The 24,007-nt window shown below is 37.7% G+C and overlaps 1 protein-coding gene across 8 annotated transcripts in view; it reads right to left on the reverse strand.

Moving 5' to 3' along the window:
* The window catches only part of LTBP1 (latent transforming growth factor beta binding protein 1), a 183,077-nt gene that overhangs the window by 82,654 nt on the left and 76,416 nt on the right, over window positions 1–24,007 (reverse strand). For 7 of the 8 annotated variants that reach the window (XM_053973833.1, XM_053973835.1, XM_053973838.1 and 4 more), the window contains 4 exons: window positions 20,368–20,592; window positions 16,748–17,025; window positions 6,078–6,180; window positions 944–1,015 (listed from right to left, as the gene is read on the reverse strand). In XM_053973833.1, coding sequence (XP_053829808.1) covers window positions 944–1,015; window positions 6,078–6,180; window positions 16,748–17,025; window positions 20,368–20,592 — 678 coding nt within the window. The remainder of the gene's footprint in view (window positions 1–943; window positions 1,016–6,077; window positions 6,181–16,747; window positions 17,026–20,367; window positions 20,593–24,007) is intronic. The other variant, XM_053973837.1, reaches the window with a different exon arrangement.

Genomic DNA, 24,007 nt, shown 5'->3' on the forward strand with positions numbered 1-24,007 from the left:
AACTCATTTTTCCCTTTCTTCCTATATCTCTGTCCAGAACACTACTGCAAGATTGCTTACATCGTCTCAGAGCTCCTTGTTCTTGTTTACTTGTGCTGTGCCAAACAAGTCAGACAAGCAATTAAGCTTTTCCCTACATCCTCACCTGGCACTTCTGTGCAGTGCTCCAAGATACAGAGAAAGAATGAGCACTTGCCTGTGGTCATCTCTTCGGCTTTGTCAGATAGAGATGCAATAGACCAGGAGAATCCAAATGTCCCAAGTCTTGCTTTGTAGATGCACAATCATGCAGACCCCACAACCTTGTATGTTTTGATAACTTCTACATTTGTCACCAGGCAATAATAATCTCGGAGTAACACAACTAGCCCATGTCTAACTCCACACATCCTCATCTGCACTCTGCACATTCTGGAAACAGGTGGGTCACTTTACATGGCCAGGTACTCATTCTTTTAATCTCCACTTGCCAGGGATATTATCTGGCTTTTCTCAGTACTGTTGTGCCTAGCCTCTTGAGTCCAAAAGAATTGTTCTCTGATTATTCTACACTTTCATGATAACAAAAATTGTTCTGTATTGCTAGTTTCATCTGACTTAGCTGAATAAGTCCGCAGATTCACTGTTGAGCAAAAAAACTGACAAAACAATGTATTTCTACAGAAAAACAAAGTAAAAGAATCCTTATGAAGTCATCTTTATACATCATCAAAGAAAACGAGGGTAGTATACATAGAAGTTTAAGAAGTTATTTTCCCTGGAGGAAAAAACTCACTCTTAGAGACTTGCCAATATTTAGAAAGACTCAAAAGTATACTCAACATTTTTTCCCAAATATAAATCAATGGACCGGATTAATTCATCTAAATCATCAATATCAAAGAAGCTGTCACAGAAAGCCAGTACTAAAAATAAACACAACCAATTTGGGTACTTCTCATACCTTGACAAAATGTAGCATTGATTCTCTTGTAGCCTTGTGGGCATTCCATCATAGGACCGTATCCATGGTAAGCTGAAAAAAAAAAATGCATCAGTTAAATACTGATAATTAATATGCTTGCAGAGCCTGACAGCTAAATTATTATATAAATTATTTTAAAAATTGTAAGGTTTTTGTGAAAAATGGTTAAGCAAAAAAGACAAAGAAAATTAAAGATTATACAGGCAAACTTGGTTGACAGTAATGATGGGGAAAAAAAAAAAGGGATAATTGTTTTAACTAGTTATAAAGCTCTGTCTATTATTTGGAAAAATTTAAGTGATGATCTTGAATAGCAGGCTTTAGAGTGAGGTAGTTTTATTTCAAATTTCAGTGAATTATTTAAAATAATTGCTTAAATAAAACATTGAGATTCTCCTTAGATACTGCATAAAGTGTAAAATGATTAAACACACATAGTAAAAATACAGCAACGTTATTACAGTTCTGAACACATACTTTTCCATCTTTACACTGACTACGATAATTTTAACACCAACTACAACTTGAAAATTTTGTCTCCCTACTCAAGTGGCAGCTACACATTTAGTTTCCAAGGCAGTCTTTTCCTAATGCTAATATTAAAATCAGTTGAAATTTAAGGAGACTTCCAAAAGCACAATGCATTAGTCTACTTCTGGTCCCCAAAAGTGTCAATGAAACTCCAAGTACTCATGTTGGCAGATCCAAACTCATAATTGCACTCATTATGTCCTAACCAATCTGTGTTTGCCATAACAGACCTAATTTAATCAACACTAAAACCAGGAGAGTCTCTGTAACTTTCTGTGGGCAGGAATGGTACCCTGCAGTGCAGCCTGCTGAATGAAAACAGCTTCCAGTTGTAGATGGAGACCAGCCCATAACCTATGCCAGGTCTTTTCCAGTGCTGCAACACATTTTCCCTCCCAGGGTGACTCAGCTGCTCTAGAAAGTGCAGTGGTGGACTGAGGTCAGAGATTTTAACCTCTCCCTCCTTCCTCATCCTCCTACTCCCACAACAAACAGGAAACTGGCAGCTTACTAGCAGCTGTTTTCTTCCTTTCAACAAAGAGCAGAAATGTAAGCAAGTCACAGTAGAGAAGCAGCTTCTTCAGTGATGGCTGGTGATCCATGTGAGGAATGGATGGAGTCTGACATTACTTACCCTTTACACACCTAAACAACCTGTTTGTAATTACTAAGTTAGCAAGAAGCCTGACCAATCACAACATCCCCCATATAACACAGAAAGACCCTTCTTCTTAAAAGCTGTCTTCTGTTAGAAAAATGGAGATCTGCTCCAAAACTTTTGGTTTTCACTAATACTGAACAACCCATAAACTTACAGACATGGCAGCTGTCTCAGGCCAAAGTGCTTAAATTTGCAACAGGACAGAAGCCCTGACTGAGCAGTGGCTGTTACCCAAAATACTCAAGTCCTTACAAAGATGACAGAGCCCTCTATAAGACCATGGGAACAAGACATATGCAAACTTATGCATGTCCTTAAGTAGTTGATTGAAGAGAGAAGTGTCTGCTAGTGACACTAAAGTATATGCTTAAATATTTTGCTGAAGTGGGTTATGCAGATCATAACCTGATTACATATTACTATAAAAACATGTCCACTTTTAATGAAGTTTATGAGGCATAAAACCATAAGGAAGTCTGCTTCCAAAGGAAGTTTGCTTCCAAAACATCTACAATAAAAAGGGTGATACCAATTTAATGAAATATCAGAACAGGTCAGAGTTATATGGGAAGACTGTGAGACTAACTTAACCTGTTGAGACACATGCATAGATACCACTTAACTGACAAATTACTGAATTGACTCCCAAGTTTTTCCATCCAATATCATATAAATGTATGTATATAATATATGCATATTCTTTTTACCAATGAAGCATTCGCAGTGTTGTAAAAATAAAAACACTTGATGAATATAAATCCTTCAACATCCACTCTAGGCTTCCATTAAATCTTCTAACAACTTTACATTTATCTTTGGAAATCGTTTACTCTTCAGAACTGTAACACTTTGAGATCCAGAAGAGATTTTTGGGTTTCAGGTTTTGTGCCAAAGTTCAAACTGAACATCTATAACATTTTAAGGTGCTGTAAGGTCACTTAAACACCTGCAACACACTAAATGTATTGCCTTCAATTCTCAAAAATCTAAAAATTCACTATTTGCATCCATGTAGAATTGCAGAAGATGGATGTGTGTATAAGATGCATGATTAAATAGCATCATGCTTAGAATCATTCCTAAATCAAATGTAGCCTAGAGAAAATACATACACTGCTACTAAACCTTCATGACAGATTAAATGAATATTCTTGAAGCATACACCTACCAAATCACACTCTTGATATAATGACACTGCATTTAAATCTGGATAAAATTGGTAGTGTACCCTTCTCCTCCTCTCTTGTTAAAACACTAACATATAGTGAGAACGCCCACCTAGAAAGATGAGAAATGTGTCCTATTATGGCTAGGAGACACAAATCCTTACTTTCCAGGAATGCTTTAATCAGAAGAAGAGGATTATTTCAAGTGGCACCATTCTTTGTCTCTTCTTGAAATCATACAGTTACATTAAAAAAAAAAAATTCTGAATTGAGCCAGAAAGCAGGAGTGAGCATGACTCATACTGTGAGTAATTAAGGGCTCTGGGAAAGAGACTGGGTTCCTAGATCTGTTCCAAGAATTGTTTCTACATTTTATGGGTTAGGGCATCTCCTCATAGGTATAAAATGTAGATAGATTAGAAATTATCCTGGCAGATAAAGGAACTCTGAAATGTCCCATCTTGAGCAAGCATGCTAGTCATTAAACTTTTTTTATAACAAAAGGACATTGCTCATGTCATTAGCATTTAAACAAATTATTCAGTGCTTTGAAAAAAGAATGGTGGACTTCCCCTTAGGAGAGGTTTTTAGGCTGGGTTCAAGCACTTATCTATACCCAATTAGGAAGAATCTGTGGATCAGAAGTATGTCAGTTTCCCTGTTTGCTTGCTTTTAACACTGTGCTGAGCACCATGCCATTAGGCAGCTGCCTGATCTATGTATCTACTGTGGATTCCAGGCTGAGACAATCAGTATTTTACCTGAACTACGAAGAACTAGCAAGTGTGCTTCCCTTCAAACCAGGCACCAAAAACTTGTATTAGTAGTTCCATCCAATTTTTGGTTGAAACACATTTCAGGTTTTTGTGATTTTTCTCATAGCACACCCACATCCCAAATAATCGACATTTCACTTGTCACTATGATTCTGATGAACTGGATTTCAGTTGTAGCTCAATTGTATTGCCCGAACGCTTCTTGAACTCTGTCAGGCTGCTGCTGTGACCACTTCCCTGGGGAGCTGTTCCAGTGCCCAACCATACTCCAGTGAAGAACCTTTTCCTAATATCCATCCTAAACCTCCCCTGACACAACTTCAGACCATTTCCTTGGGTCCTGTCACTGGTCACTACAGAGCAGAGATCAGTGCCTGCCCCTCCTCTTCCCCTCATGAGGAAGCTGTAGCTGCAGTGAGGTCTGCCCTCAGTCTCCTCCAGGCTGAACAGACCAAGTGACCTCAGCTGCTCCTCATACAGCTTCTCCTCAAGGCCCTTCACCATCCTCGTGGTCCTCCTTTGGACACTCTCTAACAGTTCAATGCCTTTTTACATCGTGTCACCCAACACTGTCCCCAGCACTCAAGGTGAGGCTGCCCCAGCTCAGAGCAGAGCAGGACAATCCCCTCCCTTGCCTGGCTGCTGATGCTGTGCCTGATGCCCCCCAGGACAGGGTTGGCCCTCCTGGCTGCCAGGGCACTGCTGACTCTTGTTCAGCTTTCTGACTGGCACTGCTCTCCAGCCTCTCATTCTGCAGTCTCTCTGTACATCCAGGGTTGCCCAGGGCCAGGTGCAGAATCTGGCACTTCTCTTTGTCAAATTTTACACGTTTGGCATGTATGCTCCTTTTAGAAACCGTATTTACATGCTACAGGAATAAAATAGATACCTGAGTCTTATTAACTATGATATTCAAACATCCAAGGAGGGTCTCTTTCTAAAGCATGTCAGAAGATAGACATACTCAAATGCACAAAATGTTTCAGAAACTAAAATCAGACTAAGTCACCATAAATTTATATCAGTCTCCTATGGAAGGAGGAGTCAGAGAAATAGGACTAATAGCAGATTTTCTGCTGGAATTGTATTTACATTCACATTAAGACTTACAGAGAAACACACACTTCCAAAAAAATCAAACACTGAACATATTTCCAGCATTTCTATCTCAATAACAGGGTCCTAGAAGAACTAGGTAGGAATGACTGCAATTTAATGACCTATTTTTGGCCCAGTAAATGCAGGTCCACTCCATCCGCAAAACAGAGATCATATTTATCTTTTCCCATCTTTCATTTAATGCCAAAAATGTGACATGACACAGAAGTATTATTATTCCTGTGCAACAATAATGTAATTCACAAAAAGTTCAAGAGATTATCCTCACCAATCATGCAAATAATTCTAAATTCTTTTCTCATTATAATATGATGTCAAATCATGATAAAATGCTGAAGAAAGTCTTTGTCATTGTCTAATTGTTGGGGAAGATATTTCAAAAGCAGAGGGAAAAAAAGCAACCAGCAATTTAGAGCCTGGAAGACCTTGGCTCCAAACATGAAATTTCATCTGCAGTCCCGAGAGGTCACTGCATTCTCTCCAAGCAGAAACTGGCGCCTTTATAATTCAAGATTTCTGTGCAAACTTAAAAAAAAAAAAAGAAGTCCAGCTGGAAAAATCAATGTGATTACTCTTCATGCACTGAGTAAATGCAACAGTCCATCACTGACTCAAAGGAGGAAGAAGCAGGGGAAAAAACCCTATGACGTCAACTTTGCTGGCTGCACCAAGTGCCTGCATATTGTAACTCTGCTGGCATGCAAGGGAATTCCAGTTTCTACAACCTGTCCCTAATCAAATCATAGCACATTTTTTCTACTAGGTTCCTTTGGTATTCTTTCCCTCTGAAAAAAAAAAGGAAAATACTACTTGAGAGGGAAAAGCTGCAATAATAATAAAAATAATAAAATAGCACTTACACGGCTTCTTGGGACATTTCTGGCATTTATTAAAACCCCAGGAAGTACCCACGGTTCCACAGCAGTCTTCTTGCTTGGAAAGGCCAGGAAGTGCTTTGCCACACTGAAATAGTCAGGTAAAGAATACTCTGGTTAGTGATACTGTACAACACTCACTTCCAGCACAATGTTCTTTTTCAGTCATTTTGGGTCAACCTCTTGCTCAGACACTGAAGCTCTTAACTGAACTTAAATGGTGCTCACACATTGCAGAGGCTCTCTACACAGGCATGAGTAAATTAAATGACATTATTATCTTCCCCCAAGTCAATTTGAAAAGGAGAAAAAACCAGAAGAAAACAGTATGTCATAGGAATAAGTGAGCATATTTCTAGGGTAGTAACTCACCGTTGGCAGCTATAGTTTTCATCATAAAAACATGCTTGTCCCCTTTTTCAAAAACTATATGAATTATCTCAAATACCTTATTATTTCTGAGGTCAATTTCCATTTCCCCACCAATCAATAACATACTTATTATGCTTTATAATGATAAGACTACTAATATTTGGAAGCTTACAACATACTAGTTATGTTCTTGACTTTTGCAATTTTCTTCTGTTTTGCATGGTAAAGAAAGCTTAAATGTATTTCAGCTACAGACATTAAAAAGACCCCCCAAAACATCTAAACCTGCTAGTTAGGTATACAATGGAACGCACAAAGCCCAGGAGAAGTCCACAACAGCTGCACTTATTAATATTTTCAAAGCAAATGTGATATAAACAGGCACTGCAGCAAACAATTCTAATGTGCTGAAGTGTGAATCCTCAGTATGGCGTGAATAGACTTTCCCTAATCTAACTCTGCTTTCTGACAGCACGTAAACATCTGACCCAAATGTTCATTGCCACATAGCTTTCAGCTCCAGATAGCTGGCTCATGCTATGCCACTGGCTGTGGCCTTGTGGTTGCTCTCACTTAGCTGGTAACAGTCACTCCGCAGTGCAGACGCATGCTGAATGCACAGGCATTGACAGCTTTCTCCAGCTTTCCCAAAATTTTTCCAATGTGCTCTTAATCATACTGTCACACATGAGCCAATGATATTTCTAAAGCGAAGTTACCCTGTGTAGCTTTACATTGTGACTGCTAACAGGATAGCAAGCTACTCTGCAAGGGTTCGACTCATCAGAGGGTCCCCTCTGCATGGGGAGGGCCAGCAAGGCATCATCCCAGACATTTTCTCTGTCCCTTTTTCACAGATACTCCCCAGACACATTCTGAGGTATCTCAACAAATTAAAAGCAGCACCAGTTCACTATTTAAACATCAGACTGCAGCTCAGGATGTGCAGCACGTGAAGCTTAGATCTGTGTCAAGGGATGTGTGAGAAGTCTGAAGTGTCCTCTATTTCAGTGACAGCCAGCCACACATGTCCAAGGTTTTAGCACCAGGGCAACTTGGCATGGCTATGGTGTGCCTCTGCCCACTACCCACATTTAGGTTAGCATCACCTCTGCTTTGAGCCTCAGTTTGGCATGGCACATGAACAGCAAAAAGAACAGAGTGGCCAAACAGGCTCAAACAGACTGCTCAGTTATTGTGCAACTTTAGGAGTATATTTTCACATTACTGTCTGGAGTGGGTCTGGTGACAAATTTTCCTGTGTTGCAAGGCATGAGAAATAGTCCTTGCCTGGATAGTATTTGGCTGTGTTAAAACAGCAGAATACCTCAGCAAGTCCTATCTTTCAGATGAAGGCCCAGGCTTACCCTAGGTGAATGCATATCTTTCAGCTGTCTTGCACTCCTCTGGCTTAGGCACTGGTAGGATTAATACAAGGCTGACCATTGACCATCTGACCATCAGTCAGAGTCCACTGAGTTCTGCTCCCATAAGCAGCTCCCAACCCGGTACTTCAGAAATACCATCAAGATGCAAAAAATGGGGAATTCTGTACAACTTCCTCTGGTATAGCAGCTCTGCTGTTTTCAAAACTGAAATAAACTCTTCCAATTGCCCCTAACTAGAAGATACACAGATTGTATTGCACAGAAGCTCAAAAAATCTTTCAGCTGGAGAGTACTGATAATGCCTCTGCTATGTGGCTACCCTAAAACCTTAGAGAGTTTAAGTTACATCTTTACACAATGCTGGTTTTCTCAACCTGCATCCTAGGCGGGCGTGCTCCAGGAAGGACCATTTTACTTTATAACCACAGCTACCTTTGCTTTATAGTTACAGATGCTCAATCCCTTTTCTAGAGCTTCTTCAAAGACAGAGAAGCCACTTGCTAAAGTTGTACACTGGCTGTGTACAACTCAGAGTTGTTATATCGAGTCAGCTAAAGCATTTTGCTCCCAGCTCTTCTTCCCACACTGTACCTTGGTTTTACAACTGTCCACTCTGCACAAAAAAAATGGGAGGAATCAAGGCTGGGGTTGCATCTCCCCTTATGATCTCAGAAATGGAGCATTTGGGCAGTGAGGCACATTACCTAACCCCCAGTGTTTCTCTTCAAGGTCAAAACCTCAAGGACACATCCCAGGAGCTCGCATGTGTCAAGGCAAGATTCCACTAACATGAGAGCCAACATGTCATCATGAACTGGTTGTCCCCCCGCCCTTTTTTTTTCCCTTTTCCCCAAAATAGAAAAGGTGTCATCTAATAGTAACAAGCTAAAAAAGAAGGGGAAAAAAAAAAGGAGGGGAAAAGGAGGAGGATGGACTAAAGCCCACTTATAATTTAGGTGTGGTGCTACAGTATTTGCACTCTACTGAAAATAATGATCTTTGTGGCCATAACTTTTTTGAATTTCCATATAAAAATCATGAGCAAAAATAAGGATGCCAAAGTCTGAGTCATCTGGCAACCGTGGTTTGCAGTTCTGTCAGTAAAAACTGGCAATGATTAAAGCTGCTGCTCCCACTGCCTCTATGGTGAATTAAAGCTTGAAGAATCAATGATAATTTGGTTAACATCCAGATCATTGTAGAAACTGGGCAACAAGGAAAAGCAACTCCCACAAGGGGCTCCTATTGCCTTAAGATCTGTGTAATTTTGGAGCTATGCATCACAAAACATGAGTGCTCTGCAAAGTCCTAATCCAAGCAGAAACAGAGTTCTTCTGTGGCTACTAAACCCTGATTTCTCTGGTACATCTAGTAGTGCTTCAGATACTCTAAACACTCATGGCACTGCACAAACTGTTCCCTAGCCAGCTACATGTTCTTAAGATGCTCCCTCCTTTCAGCAACCTTAAGCATATATGAACTGAAGCTCTATTGCTACAGGTCTCAAAAACTTTTATAGGTAATTCCTTTCCACTTCACAAGTCTTAACACACTTCCTACTACCAAGATGAACTCATTAGCTCTTCAGACAGTCTTTTTCAGTCTCTGATTCACAAGTGACTGGAAAAGTCACTTAGAGGAGGAATTCATAACTATTTTTTAGTTTGTTTCACCATTCTACACAACTCCAACACGTACTTATGAGCCTAAAATAAGCAGGAAAGCTAAACACAGGCATGCTTGACTATGCATGAAGATAATGCCATTCTTTAAGCTTAGGTTTACACTTTTCTATCCATCATCTATGCATATTTTAAACTAATCTAGACTGTATTCCTGAGGGCTCCTGGAAAACAGTACAGATTTCCATGAATGATGTATCTGTCATAAGCTTATGATCTGGAAATAAGTCTTACTGATTCAGAAGGCAAAGAAGTCATGAAGGTTTGGTATAAAAAAGCTCAACTGTGCTGAAAGAGGCTCAGCAGTAGCAGCAATATGATGCACACATGGTACTGCTATAAAACAAAGTTCTTCCTGGGTAAAGCACTCAGAGACACTGTAAGTATTGTTTCAAATCCACATATTTTTCCTCATGCGTGCCTGGGCTCCTATGCCAATATTTTATATAACTGACGGAAGTACTGAATATTCCCACTGGAAGACTGAAATTCTGGCTGACCCTAGGCTGATGCACAAAAGCCACCCCAAGCCACATCACCTCTTTGTTACCCTGTCCAGACTCCAGCCTCTGCCCCATCTCCACAGTCCTAGAATGCTAAGCTGTGTACTGCCACCAGCGCTGCACGTATTTTCCAGTGCCAGGGAAAAGGAAGGATTATATCCTTGCAACTCATCTGTAAAGGCAGTAGAGGAAATTTATTCAGCTCCCTGTAAAGTGCAGTAGGGAGCCCAGTCTGGCAATTACTCTCAGGGCAACCGCAGAGAATTCTAGCCAAGGGACCACAAGGTTTCCTGGGTCTCCCACTCCTGCATGACCCATCCACAAATCCCTGTCACAAGCTGTTAGTTAAAAGCGCAATACAGGCATAAATAAAGGAGTGTCACATGATTAACTCTGATTGAAATTGATAGGTGCTTTGCCTGAGCTAATAGCTAATGACTCTGGGATTCAGCTCAAAAGACTGCATTTCACATACCACAATAGCAGAAGTGAATGGATACACTGTTTAACTTTCTGCAAACTATTCAACAGGCACAGACCTTGGATTGTTGCTTCTTTTTTTTTTTCCTATAGGAACGACAAACAGAGCAAGAAACCTCAAACTTAGTACGCTGTACTACTGAAACAATTAACAGACATACTTAATTAGCTTACTGACCAGCTGAATGACAGGTTGTTACAAATGAAGAGTGTTATCCCATGTAGCACTGGCTCACTAACAGGCATTGTCTCATAAGCAAAAGAGAGAAACTTAAATACTTCCAGACTTTCCAGAAGAAGGGGTAAAAAATTTGTTTTGGCTTAAGCAGAACATTCTTCATAAGCAAGTAAAAATTATCCAGCTTTCTTCTATTTGAGTAATTAAAGCAATGTTTGGTGTTTTTGGTATCTGATACATCTTTAATCTTCTGATATTTCAGAGTATTGATCTTGCAAAGAAACTACTGCAAATGAACCATTAATCCTAGAAATGAATCCACACCAATTTCTGACAGCCTATTTGTTTAAGAACTTCAGAAGCCAAACCATGAGCTTCAAGGAATTCCAGACAGTTATTTTATTTTACGAGATGGTATTTTTAAGACTATTCTAAAAAAAAGAGGTTTTAAAAGTGCTCTAAGAGAAAAAGTACCAGTACGAAGCACAAAATTGTATCACTTCTCCTGCCTAAAGAAGATAAATATCAAAGTTCATTTCATACAGCTGTCAAAAAAAGAAAATACCTGAAATTTACCTCCCCAGGAAAGGTTTTCTTAAATCTGAGGTTCGACAGGGATGCTTATACAGTTGAATGAATAATTTCAACAGGCATATTACTGCTGTCATCACCTCCACACTGTGCTATGATTGCATTGCATACAGTAGCATCAGTAGGTTAGGTTAGGCTTTAAAGGCTATCCACATATTTTGCTGTTCTGATTTCTAACTCAAAAACTTTGATGCCTTTGTTTAATATATCCCATCATGAAAAACTCATCAATTATCTAAGCCCAGTTTTTAAAACCTGCATGGATATTCTCAAAGTCAAGTACACAGTCAGTGTATGTCCATGTCTGAATGAAGTAAATAAATGCTTAATGATTTGCAGGCAGAATCTAGACCATGATACAATGTTGATAATTTCTAACCTTTTCCAGCTGCCACCTATCACTTGGCTTTATTTTGTATTCTATTAAGTATGACAGCAGACAGAAATGTGTTGCTCAAACCAAAGCAAATGTTTCCTGTAAAAGACAGTGCTGAAACGAAGTATTAAATAAACCGTCTCCATACAAATTTATCCTCCTTATGATGTTCATTAACTAATATCTGTTGATCAGACATACTAAGCAGCATTTGAATCACATTTGAATGCATATGTGAGAGTTTTGATTGCACTGAAAAATGGACAATTCTTATAATTTTCAAAAGTCTTTCCTAGTGTTCATCATTAATGTTATTTATTAAACCATTTAAATAATTAAAACAAATTAATTAAAACCATTAATCCATCAAAATGCCTTTCTTTTGTCTGCTATAGATGTTATATTGTGAGTTTCTTTAAGATGATTTTTCAAAGTATCACTATAATCCACCAAATTTCACTTCATGATACCAAAACAACCCTAATTCAGGTGTCCTTTTGAACAGAGCTGGTTCAAGGTCCAAGCATGGACCTTTTCTGCGACACCTTTTAAAGCACTTTGCAAGGGAAGCACAAAGCATCATGCAGCAAACCACTGGAAAGTGAGGAATAGCAACCTGGAACTGACTTGAATTTGAAGTACCACAACAAGACGGGGGGGTCAGAAGACAGTATTTCTGAAATTCTTGCAGTGATCATTTCAGAGAGCAGTCCAGCTCCTCTCAGCAGGAAAGCACATGAGTATACTTAGTAGACACTTCAAAGTGATCTTAAGGGGTGAAAAAGTAGTGCTCAATTATCTTTATATGGATTTTCATGGACAGTAGGCAAATGCATTATTTTCTTGATTTAAATGCAAAGAAATTATATGCAAAATCAACAGGATTCAAGAATACCAACACAATCTTTACTAGGTACACCACTGATTCTGCAGAAGTATTTTGGGAAATAAGATATCCTGTGTCATAATAAAGGCATTTTTATTAGAATTAAAATTAAAATCATCTGAAGAAGAGGAATTAAAAAGAAACAAAATCTTCCTTATTTGCTTGCTTTCTAAATAGGACTTAGTGAATCAGTGGTCTAAGATTACCAACTCCTTAGATTTCAGAAATAAAGGCTGTAAAAATTCAGAAATATATGGCTGTAAAATATTTTGCAGGACACTACACCCACTCTCCAGCTTTTGAAGGCATCATTATAGAGTGCCCTCCAAAAATTTACTGCTCTCCATCTTAATTGGGATTTTTGTCCTACTGCTTCCATTATGTCTGTTTCCCAACTTCAAGTCTCTATTTCCTCTACATCATTTTTCTATATAACAATGGGCAAGTTTAGGTAAAGGTTTGTTTCCTATATCTTTAAGTCAACAGCAAGTTTATGGGCTGCAGCCTAATTTGGTTTATGATATACCCTGCAAAAAACATTTGTGGTACTAGGAAAGAGTTTGATAAGCCACAAGTTTTGTGTGGGACATATCATTGTGGGCTACCATGTAACATGATAAGTTATCCTGGAGCAATCACCATTAACATGTCCCAGAGGAGAAATAAATGCTGAGTGTTCCACTCAGAGAAAAGAGAGGCAGCCAGAAAAAGTGAATTGCCTTGGGAACAAAACAGAACCATCCAAAACTATTTGCTTCCTATAATACCTTTTAAAAATTCAAATAGTAATGATACTTTTGTAGTTTTCTTTCCACTTTACTTCACAGTGCTGAGGACAATTCAGAAAGCAATCACAATTAAACAACATATACCTACATTTCTACATGTATTTACAAAAATTTATGTCTTTATTTATCTATTCTTATTAAACTAGGAAATTTCATTCCTCTTGTCCCTCTACTCCCCCTGTCCTTCTGAGCTGGTAGACTGGTATCTTTTCATTCACCTTTTACTAGCTTGTTCTCATGGTTGTTGACTTTGGTTACAGTCACTTATGATACTACAAACAGCTAAGGAAAGAGAAGGTCTGAAAGAATTCCTATGTCATTAATGAAAAGTGATTGTAGGCCTAGCAATATGACCAGATTCTTTAACTGTCTGTGTCATAATGTCCTCTGAACTTCAGTTCAGGGTGGCTCCAGTTGCTAACTGTAACAGTAGGCACTCCCTTGGAAATTCACTGCAGAAAATGCACTCTGTATGTCTTGGAAATTGAGTATCCTACTGGTTTTGAATGAGATACATTAAGGGAATTTAACTAAGGTGGGTCAAGGAAGAATGTTCTGGGAGATTAAAAATATTCCACAGAAGATTATGAAAAAAAACTCAGAGCATTAAAATCAAAGGACCTGTAACTGGAGAGCAGCTGAAATTCAAGGAAGAAGAAGGATAGAACAAGGGATGGGGAGAAACACAGAATAGTAGAAGTTACACATGCACACAAAACCACAAAAGAGATCCTGATACAGTTTTAATCCTGTGCTTTTAGTGTGGACCAAGAGTAAATTCAGCAAAGCCCTAATCAACTTAGTTGACATGTCTACAAGAGGCCACACACAAATCCTTCAACCACTCTGCTCTACAGACATTAAAGTCATCTCAGGATCCCAGGATATTTAACAAAACATATCTGAAGCCAAATACACAATCCACCCTGCAAAAAAATGTATAAACACTGATGATTGCTGAACTAAGTATGGGTATCAAAATTATCCAGCATCAAGTTCAGAAAGGACTTGCATCACATTACTACTATTAGGGAAAGCTCATTTTAGTATCACATCTGAACAAAAAGAGAGAACCCACAGACATAGTAAAGCAAATATGAAAGAAACTGAAAAGCTAATTCTTTAAGAGTAGGTCTATTAAGCACTTTAAAAAAAAAAGTTGTCTTTCCCAGTTCAAGGCATATTTAACATAAACAATAAGCATTGACTGGCTGCAGGAAAAACAATAACATTTCAGATTCAAATTTGAAAGGTAAATGAGTCACTTAGAACTATATTTATGGCAAGGTCTTAAATGAATATTCTACAAAATGCCATTCTACAACTCCAATTCTAAATTGAACCATCACTGTAACAGAATGCCTCTGAAATCCTTACAATGCTCTTCTTCAAGATTTACACTGATCAATGAAATCTGTAAAAACTGAGAACATGCATTGTTCTAAACTAGGAGGCACTACCCTTTCTTGAGTATTTCCAGGGACTAAGCATTTAGTAGGATTCCAAGTCAGACATAAGGGTAATGCAAGCTTATTTTCCCTTTTCTCCCCCTTTAAAAGGAGATAGGAGATAAAACAGCACCCACTGCAAAGTGTAAGACCAAGGAAGTAACTTTATATATGAGCACAAAGAGAAATATAAAAAAATAATAAACAACTATTAATTATCACACTTATTTCCAGGTTTTTAGGCTTGCACATTATGATGCCATGCTTCTTAGATTGCTCATTTTAGGAAATAGAGATAAATGGTTATTTGACACAGGTTCTGTTTCATTTTTTCATGTAAAATCCATGAACTTTCATTTAACCATGTGCTTTAACACTTGTTGAAAAAAAACTGAAAGTTTTAATATGCTTGAAACAGACAAGCACAAAGAAGTCACCAGTGTAAATTAAAACTGTAGATCTCAAACCAATCATTTGAAAATTAGTAAAGTCTAGCATTTAACGTTCCATATGCAAGCTTAACTCTGGTCTTCTAAAAAATCTTTGGTGTGCAATGACACTTAAATTAACTTCTTCCATTGCATTTTGTAGAATGGATTACCTTCAAGCATCCTCATGTCAACTTGTTAGAGATGGCAGGAGACTGAGACTAAGGAACTTTGATTTCAAGTTCAATGTTCTGCCCATAGCAGGTGGAGTTCGGTACCTTAGGACCTGACAACTATGTCACCTTCACCCTGCTTCTGACCGCATCCTATTTCTGCTCCTGTCTGTTCCCCATTACTGATCCTTTCCCAACTCCTTGCCTATCTGTGAGTAAGGGATTGAGGTCTCTTCCCTCTTTTTTTGTGGGGTGAAGGCAGGGGTTGCACACAACTTAAGAGCCTTTAAAAAAATTCACTGACAGCTGGAAGAAAAAGCCAGAAGAAACACTTGTAAAGGGCATTTTGCTCCAGTCCTACATCTCAGAAGTGATGGGTGATGTCCCTGTGAGGGGAAGGCATGCTCTGTGCTGGTGAATTCTTTGGATAATTTTGCTGCCAACATCTAACAAGCATTTGTGAAATATACTGGAAATACATATAATATTTCATGCTTGAAAATTGGCTAACTTTAGGTGCATATTACTGGAAGGACCAAAAGCAAAGCAACCCTTGCGATAAACTTAAAATTCACATCTTCAATGATAGAGTACTTTTTAGCCTGAAAAACAACATACTTATTCTCTAACATTACCTCCCAAAATTAGTGATTTTTCCTGAAACCTCACACATTATTTCAGTCTGAGGCATGCATTCACCTTAAAGACATTTGATCTGAAAAGCCAAATTTCAGAAAGGTAATCAGAAATAAATTACAGGATTTTACTGACTTCTTAATCATCCTTTCACATACCCTTAAAATCTCTCTCTCTTTCTCTCTATATATATATATTCAAATATATATGCAAATATAAAAACAAGTGTCGCTATTAAAATGCTTTCAGGATTGAAAGATGATACACATTTTTGAATAGTCATACGAAAAATAGTATGTGAACATATTATTTTTAAGTGAACTAAGGTTTTAATGTTCTAGTGAACAATCAGTTGGCTTCCATGATTTTTCTACCCCATTCAATGGTCACATTTCAACAGATTCAAAACATTAGTCTAAAATACTGTAAACCATATGAAGTTGTTGAATAGGAATTTCAATGAGAAAAAGAAAAAGCTATGGAAAAAATAATTGAAACCAAAATGTCAGGGACCCAAGTCCACAGAAAATAAAGACATTATCTTGAAGGAGAAAGAGGTTCAGAAAAATGTTACTTAATAAAAATATTACATTCTCAAAATAATTTTCTTGCAGAAAAGAATGTCAAATGTGTCCTTTCCCTCCAATTGCTGGATTTTTTGATTTTTTTTTTCATTCCTTTATTTAAAGCTACCTGTCTCAGCAAGCCTTAGCAAACATTTCTTACCTGTGTCCCAACAGTCTCCTGAAAGCAGCGCCCAAGCTGAGTTTTAACTGAAACAGGAAACATATGAGGAATGGGTTGTTGATTTGTGTAAGTTGTATGTCCTTTCTGGGTCTTCTGATACGGAAGACCTTGGTAAGAGACCTGTGGATGGACTGGCTGAGGTACTTTCGCTTTTTGTCCTGTTGATGTGCTGTCAATCCTTGACACTTGATGGATCTGAACTGAGGCTTCAGGGGGATGTTTCACATGGATATTCACTATGTTAGGAGGGAACTTCACTAAAATAATTGAAGGAAAAACACATAAGAGAAATTGGTAATAAAATATGTGAAAAAGACATCTTAGGCACCTCTAAGACATTTCTTTTTTGTACATCAGAATTTTTACAGAGTGCCTTGAAGTGACTGAAATATAAATGAAGCTCAAATTTGGGGGTTAGAAGGAAGGCTGAAGAACACATTGAGTCTCATTAACAAAGCAAGAAAACGAAAAATCTTCATGAAGGAAAGAACAACATTATAGGATTGTAAAGACAGCTGGACTGCTGTAAAGACTGCTAGATAAACATGGATGTTCAAATTGGCTGGTATGACATTAATATTTGTGGTCATACTGTGTAATAAGAATCCCATTCAAAGTTCCAGAATTCATACTCTACTAGGTTATTTTTGGATATATAGTAAGCTTTATTTTCATTTTCAGACCCATCATCTTTCTCTGGAACACAGAAGAAGTTTCAGATTTCATCCCTTCATCTTTATATACCTGCCAAGTCCCAAGTTCGCCCCTGCAAGAGCTGCCAGCATCTCAACCATCTAAAATCACCACTCCCTTTGTTGAACTTTGAATTCAGGATTTGGCAGATAAAGGGGGAGGAAATTATTTTCAGACACTTCCGTTTTTAAATATGGTTGTAGTTTTAAGTCTGGGTATGTAGACTGAGACCCTCCAGTCAATGCAATCTGCACAGAACTGCTTGTGACCTTTAAGGCTCTTTTCACTGGAACACAAAATGCCCTTTAAAGTAAATCAAATTATTATTGGGGTGGGCAGGGAGGAGAGGTGTGTAAGAGGCTGTGGAGTTTGTAAGCTGCATAACTAAGTTAGCATTTCCTGTGTCTGGCTGGGCCTCTCTTGTCAGAGAGTACTGCACAGGCTACTTGAGGCCACACAATCCATCAGAGGCAGCACCCCTTCCAAACATCAAGAACCAAAAAATACCACTTGACACACCTATCTCTATAATGTACACTGGATTGTTCAGTCTTCTGGATTTTCCCCTTGTCTCCTGAAGTTTGAACTTTTCTTTGGAACTTCATTAGGTATTTTCAGCTCCACTCTTCAGGAGGCATATTTCATTCATTAGAGGTACTTTAAAATTATAATGTTTTGGAGAAAGTGCTTTTGGTTTTTGACATTATTTTAATTTCTCTAGGCTTATTATCAGTATTAATTGGTCTCACATAGGACTTCCTTAAAAGAAACAGACTTATTTTTACACTGACTGCATTATTTCATTTATGAAAATTGTCAACATACTTAGACAGAAACATCAGGAAGAAGATGGCAGAAAGTCAGCAAAATATGGCTGCAGGGTAAAGATCTTGCCTGCAGCTGAAAACAACCCACAAGCAAAATGTATGCTACATGAGGTCTGCTAGAGGCAAACCCACAGGGGAAAGCTTCAGTGTTACAAGCAGAAGCAGTGAGATCCTTTTCAGGCTGTTAGACTGGGTTTGGAGGGCATGACAAGACAGCCTAGTCTGTCTGTAAAAAGAACAAAACTCACCCCAACATTTTTATGTATGAAGAGGGATCCCTTCAACTAGTTTCTCTAGCTGCTAAATCTAAAAAATATAGTGATTCAAAAGAAATAGTGATTCAAAAATATAGTTTTTCAAAAGAAATCACCGAATTTCTCTGCTTTAGTGTCTCAATCCATCCAGAGATGTTCAGATGCTGAAAACATCAAATTTAGGCTAGGTTCTCCCATGCAGTATTATTATCACAATCCTCTCCAGGTCTTGGATCACTGCCTAGATGTGCTCATTTTTATTTCTGCCAGCCCTTCCAGGATGAATTGTTTTATTCTTTCCTTTAAAGAAATAAAATATTCGTCTCTCAACAATCCAACATCCTCATTTGGACACGTAAAGAGAAGAAAAGGCATTGTTACTGCTAATGATCCCTAGGAGGATTTGAAGGTCAGAAAAAAATATTCAAGAGGTCAGACTCTTTAGCAATGAGAAACTTATTGTGCATTTTAGGAGGGAATCTGAAAAATAACTATGTTTTAAAAATTTGGGGGTTGTGGTCCACTGTATTGTCTAAAATTATTTCATCTGGAATTACATAGGCAGAGAAATAAACTGATGCTCTGCTAAATGTTTAGATAATTATATTCTCTTCTTCAGATACAGGAGATACTCAAAAGTACTTATAAAACATTGCATTTCCAGGATACTGTCAACAGTTCCTTCACAGCTATGTCCCTTTCTGAATACAGAATTACTACCTTAGATTATCACAAATATTTTTAGCAAAGTTATTCAGAAGCTATTTGCCAGTAACTGAGCCTCCTCACCTCTTTCCCTATATATTTTCTTTTTATTCAGAGATACCAACCTTGGAGAGGTAATTTTAAAATTACCTTGACAAAAAAAATCAATCTGGCAAAAATCAATCAATCAATCCATCAAACAAGCAAACAAAATTCACATTAGGTCATATGATGAGAATCTTGAGTTGCAGGGGTCACTTTATATGGACAAGATTTCACACAGATAAAATACTACCTAGATTCATAGGACACATAAGAAATAAACTCAACACTTCTCTTCAAAGTCATCAGAAGAATTCACTTCACAACAAAAGTATGAGAGGAAACAGTAATCTGAAGCTGAATGAACTTTCTTTGACTGGGAAAATTTGATTAACATCACTGGTTTCCTTTTCTTTTATCCTCTGTCTTCTTCACAGCATTAGCAGTGAGAAAATCCTACCTTTTGTTTTTCTTTTGTTTCTTTTTTTTTTTTTTTTTCCTAATTATATTGTTATTTGACCTGGAAGGAATGTTCTATTTAAGTGAATCATATCATGGCCTATCTACACTAAAAAGTTCACCACAAAATTAACTTATAAGACCCTACCAAGTCATATAATATGAAAACAGATAATATTTTTAGTTTTACATTAGATTTTAAAATTTTTATGTTGAAAACCATGGTCTCTTCCTTCCACTAGTAACCATGGAATAACTTGCAATTCGCTATCTAGGCACACTGCAATTTATGGACTCTGTTCAACCACAATCATTGTCTTTTTGAACAGGTCTACACTTCTGGAAGAAAACCCCCTGCATTATCCCTTGACCCTGCAATTTTCATTAAATTCTACCGTAAAGCAAAATAAATTTACCTACAAACTCTTTTCAATAACACTGTTATTTCTTATTATTTCAATCATTGAGGAAAATATGTTGACATTCTGGTGAGCTCATGATTCAAGTTGTGGTGTCAATATTTGATATATGCAGATGTAGCACTATTGTTACTGGTTGAATACTCAAAATAATTTGTTAAAACCAACAAGTTAAAAATCCCTATTAAGAAAGAAGTTACCTTTTACACCTTGTTGCCCAGACATTGTCAGTGGTAAAGTATGCGTAGAGTGGATAACTTGTGATCCTACAGCCTTGTTCACCTGCTGCGGGTGATGGTAGAGTTTTGGAGAACTGGCAGTCTGCACGGGAATCTGACAAAGTTTACCAGTGTAATTAGGAGGGCACTGGCATTTATCTCTAGAACTACACTGGCCTCCATTCATACATGGAAGGTGGCAAATAACTGAAATGAAAACAGAAATAAAAATTTTGTTAATGACTTTAGTATTATCTGACCTGGTATCACACACAAGTTGAAGAGGAAAGGAATAGAGCTGGCGAGCTTCGTTTTTCATTCAGACATCTGAGGAACCACTTCCCTTCCCCTCCTCGTGATCTCTGACCTCTGCCTCGTTCGCAGCTTCTCTCCATGACAAACAAAAAGCAATTCTTCCCTTAGATATCCCAGCTGTTTTATTTCATGATGCTATTAAGCAAGACACTAAACTAGTACGGTGTCTGGCTACATCTCTTATTCACACTTTGGTACAGATATTCTTACTTGTCAGCCTCCTGCTTCTGAAAATCCTGGACTACTTACCCTTTCCTGGAAGTCTGTGAAAAACTCACCTGAGAATAGAAAGTAGTGGGGACAAATTTTCCATTTTGACTTTAAGTCTTGGCTGTTCTCTAGAAAACTATTTCTTGCAGAGGATCTAGATTTTTGCTTAACATTTATTTCTCAGATAAAATAAGCTAATTTGTACCCACCCATAAAGATCATAAAAATATCAAGAGATTCTACTGAAATTATTTCATATACAAACTCCAAAGCATTAAAACCTTGTAACTCCAATATAAAGACAAGGGTAATTATTTCTGAGCTAGCTAGCACTTGCACATTTACAGCAATATAAATTATCAGATGAAACATGAAAAATGTCAACATCAAATTAAAAATATTTCTCAACTCAGAGATACACGCAGTAATAGGCATGGTTCAGCACTTTCTAAAAAATATAATGTGGGACGCTATAATCAATCACAGTGTAAATGAGCTGTCAGAATTTCCAAGAACTAAATGATGTGAAAACAACAGGAAAAATACCATAAGTTTTAGTTCAAGATAAACAAAGGTCATTTTTGTCAGGAATCAAATAGTATCTGAGAAATAGAGTTCAGTATCCATTTAAGATTTAAGATAAGTTTCTGACTTTAAAAAATAAGAACATTTACATGACAATCATGGCATTTTGCTGGATTGGTATTGCTTGGTCTGTAATGAATTACAATAAGAATGACAATCTGTAGATAATTCAAGATAATTAAGAACCTAGTCGTCATTATTCCAATTGCTGCGACCTCTGAACAACCACAGGGTATTACTGTTATGAAAACCATAGAAGGACAGTGTTGGAAAAGGAACCTGTGTGTTGTGTGCTGCAAGAAGACAAAGCAAAACACTCAGCAGCCCAAAGAGTTCTAACCCAGCTGTGTAATTCCCTTGGCCCAGGAAACACAATCAAGAAACAGCACACTCAGCCCAGCTCGTCGCAGGGCACCCTCACATTGCCTGGACAGGGTTTGGAATGCCAATGCCTAATTGCCGGATAGGTCCACGCACAATGCAAACTGCCAGAATTGTTTCTTTAGTGTGCTCTGCAAAAGTATATTTGATATTTTTCTTGTCTTATCTTATATTTACATTTAATATAAACTGACTGAAAGTACTTCAAGCTGTAGCATGGTGCTAATGGTACTAATACAACCTTGGAAGACTACCCATGACAGCACAAGCCTTACTTTTTTGGGTCCCAACCCTTGTTGGAACTTCATTTGAGTGTATAAAAGACATCCTTACAGAACTGCTGTTACTTCAGAGCAAAATGAAGGAGGGTTGACAACAGCAGTGACTAAAGCATGACAGACACCTTCTCTCTCTGGTATCATTTCTTCCTGAGCAGCCATAAACAAATGGCTGCATTGTAATAGAGACAACATACAAAGAATTGTTGTGCTTTTAAAGATGTGCCTGAACAAGGTTGAATGCCAAGGTGGTTTTCATGCAAAGTAAAATCACACAATGAAACAACATGAAACAGCATTCACTGTGGAATTCCTTGAGTGCAAGAGGTCTATCCTATAGATTTTCTTCCCCCTCCATTCAGCGTCGAGGCAACAAGGTAACATGCAAAATCCACCTTTTAAACAACATAAATATATCCAGAATTACCGCCCAAATAAATTAATTTCTTCTGTGCTACTTAAAAGCAATTCCTATAAAACAATTGACATCTAGGAGGCCAAATTGCATGGGTATCTCAGCACCAGTAGGCACTCTTCACGTGTTCCTCTCCTGCAGGAATCTGGTCGGTAATGAATGAATAGGCACATGAAAAGCTTTGTTTTTGAGCAAAAAGTTTTTGCTAAAAATACTGGGAAGGAAGATGCCAACAGAAAAGAGTTGGTTCATGTTCCTTCTCACAACTGTTTGCTTTGGATATCCACCCAAATAATTTGTGCAAATAAGCGTAAACAAATGACAATAAAAGGTCTAGTATGAGGTAAATAATTAAGAATATTTAATGCCTCAGTATTTAAACATAACAGGAAATAAAAATTCCAAGCTTTGGACATTATCAGGTGGTGTAAATCACTCAGTTAACTGATACTGATTTACATCTTTGGCCTAATGTATGAGGAAGGAAGTTTAAGTGAGAATACATCAAATCTATTCTGAGAATATAAAGTTCTGTAATAAAAATTCTAAATTTTGAAATATACAATTGTAAGTTCAAATCAGCCATGCAAAAACAAATAGGATGTTATCTCCAGGCTAAACTGAAAACTTGACAATCTCAAACTGCAAATATTATGAGAACTTAAAAAAAAAAAAAAACTCAAAACAAAAGACCAAATAAAAAATAAAAATAAAAAAAAAAAACCAAAACCCACATAACACTGAAATAAAATTTCTGATTATTTTAAATAGGTGTAAGCAGCCCACACTCTTGTTGCATGATTTCTTCAGGTAGTTTATGGCCAGGAGAAGGGGCTGCATTTGATTATTACGCTGATGCTGGAAATCACAGGCACACAACTTCACTAGAAGTGGAATATACACACAGACCATTTGAGAAAAGTGAGCTGGAGGAGCATAAGCCCTCAAAAAGGCAGAGAAAGGAACCCTGCTTTTCCTTGACAAGGCTCTGGGAATCTCTGTTTAACAAAGACCAAAGAGTCCCAGGGAAAGGACCACTTAAGATAGAAACAGGACATAAAGCCAGGGTATTTTTGAACAGCTCAAACTCTCCTGTAAGTTTTTTGCTTTTTGTCTTGTCATTGAGGCTAAAGAACCTAAACAGAATGGCAGAATACTGTCAGAGGCATAAGGGACAAAAAACAGACCCATGCTTTTTGGGAGAGACCATTTGAAGATGCTGGGTTTGCAGGTAAGTTCTCAAATGACATTCAGAAAAAGGGTACACTGAAGCCTGATTCTCACCATGCTGTGACCATTTCCTCCAAAAATAAAAAAGTAGAAGAAATACAAGTATCCATTATGGAGTGAACCCTTCTAGCTCAGACCTTGATAAAAATGTAAAGATAGGTCTGCATAGGATGAGAAGAGATTTCAGTTCACATGTGGGTATCTTACA

Source organism: Vidua macroura, chromosome 3, assembly GCF_024509145.1.
Source record: "Vidua macroura isolate BioBank_ID:100142 chromosome 3, ASM2450914v1, whole genome shotgun sequence".
Classification (NCBI taxonomy): Eukaryota; Metazoa; Chordata; class Aves; order Passeriformes; family Viduidae; genus Vidua; species Vidua macroura.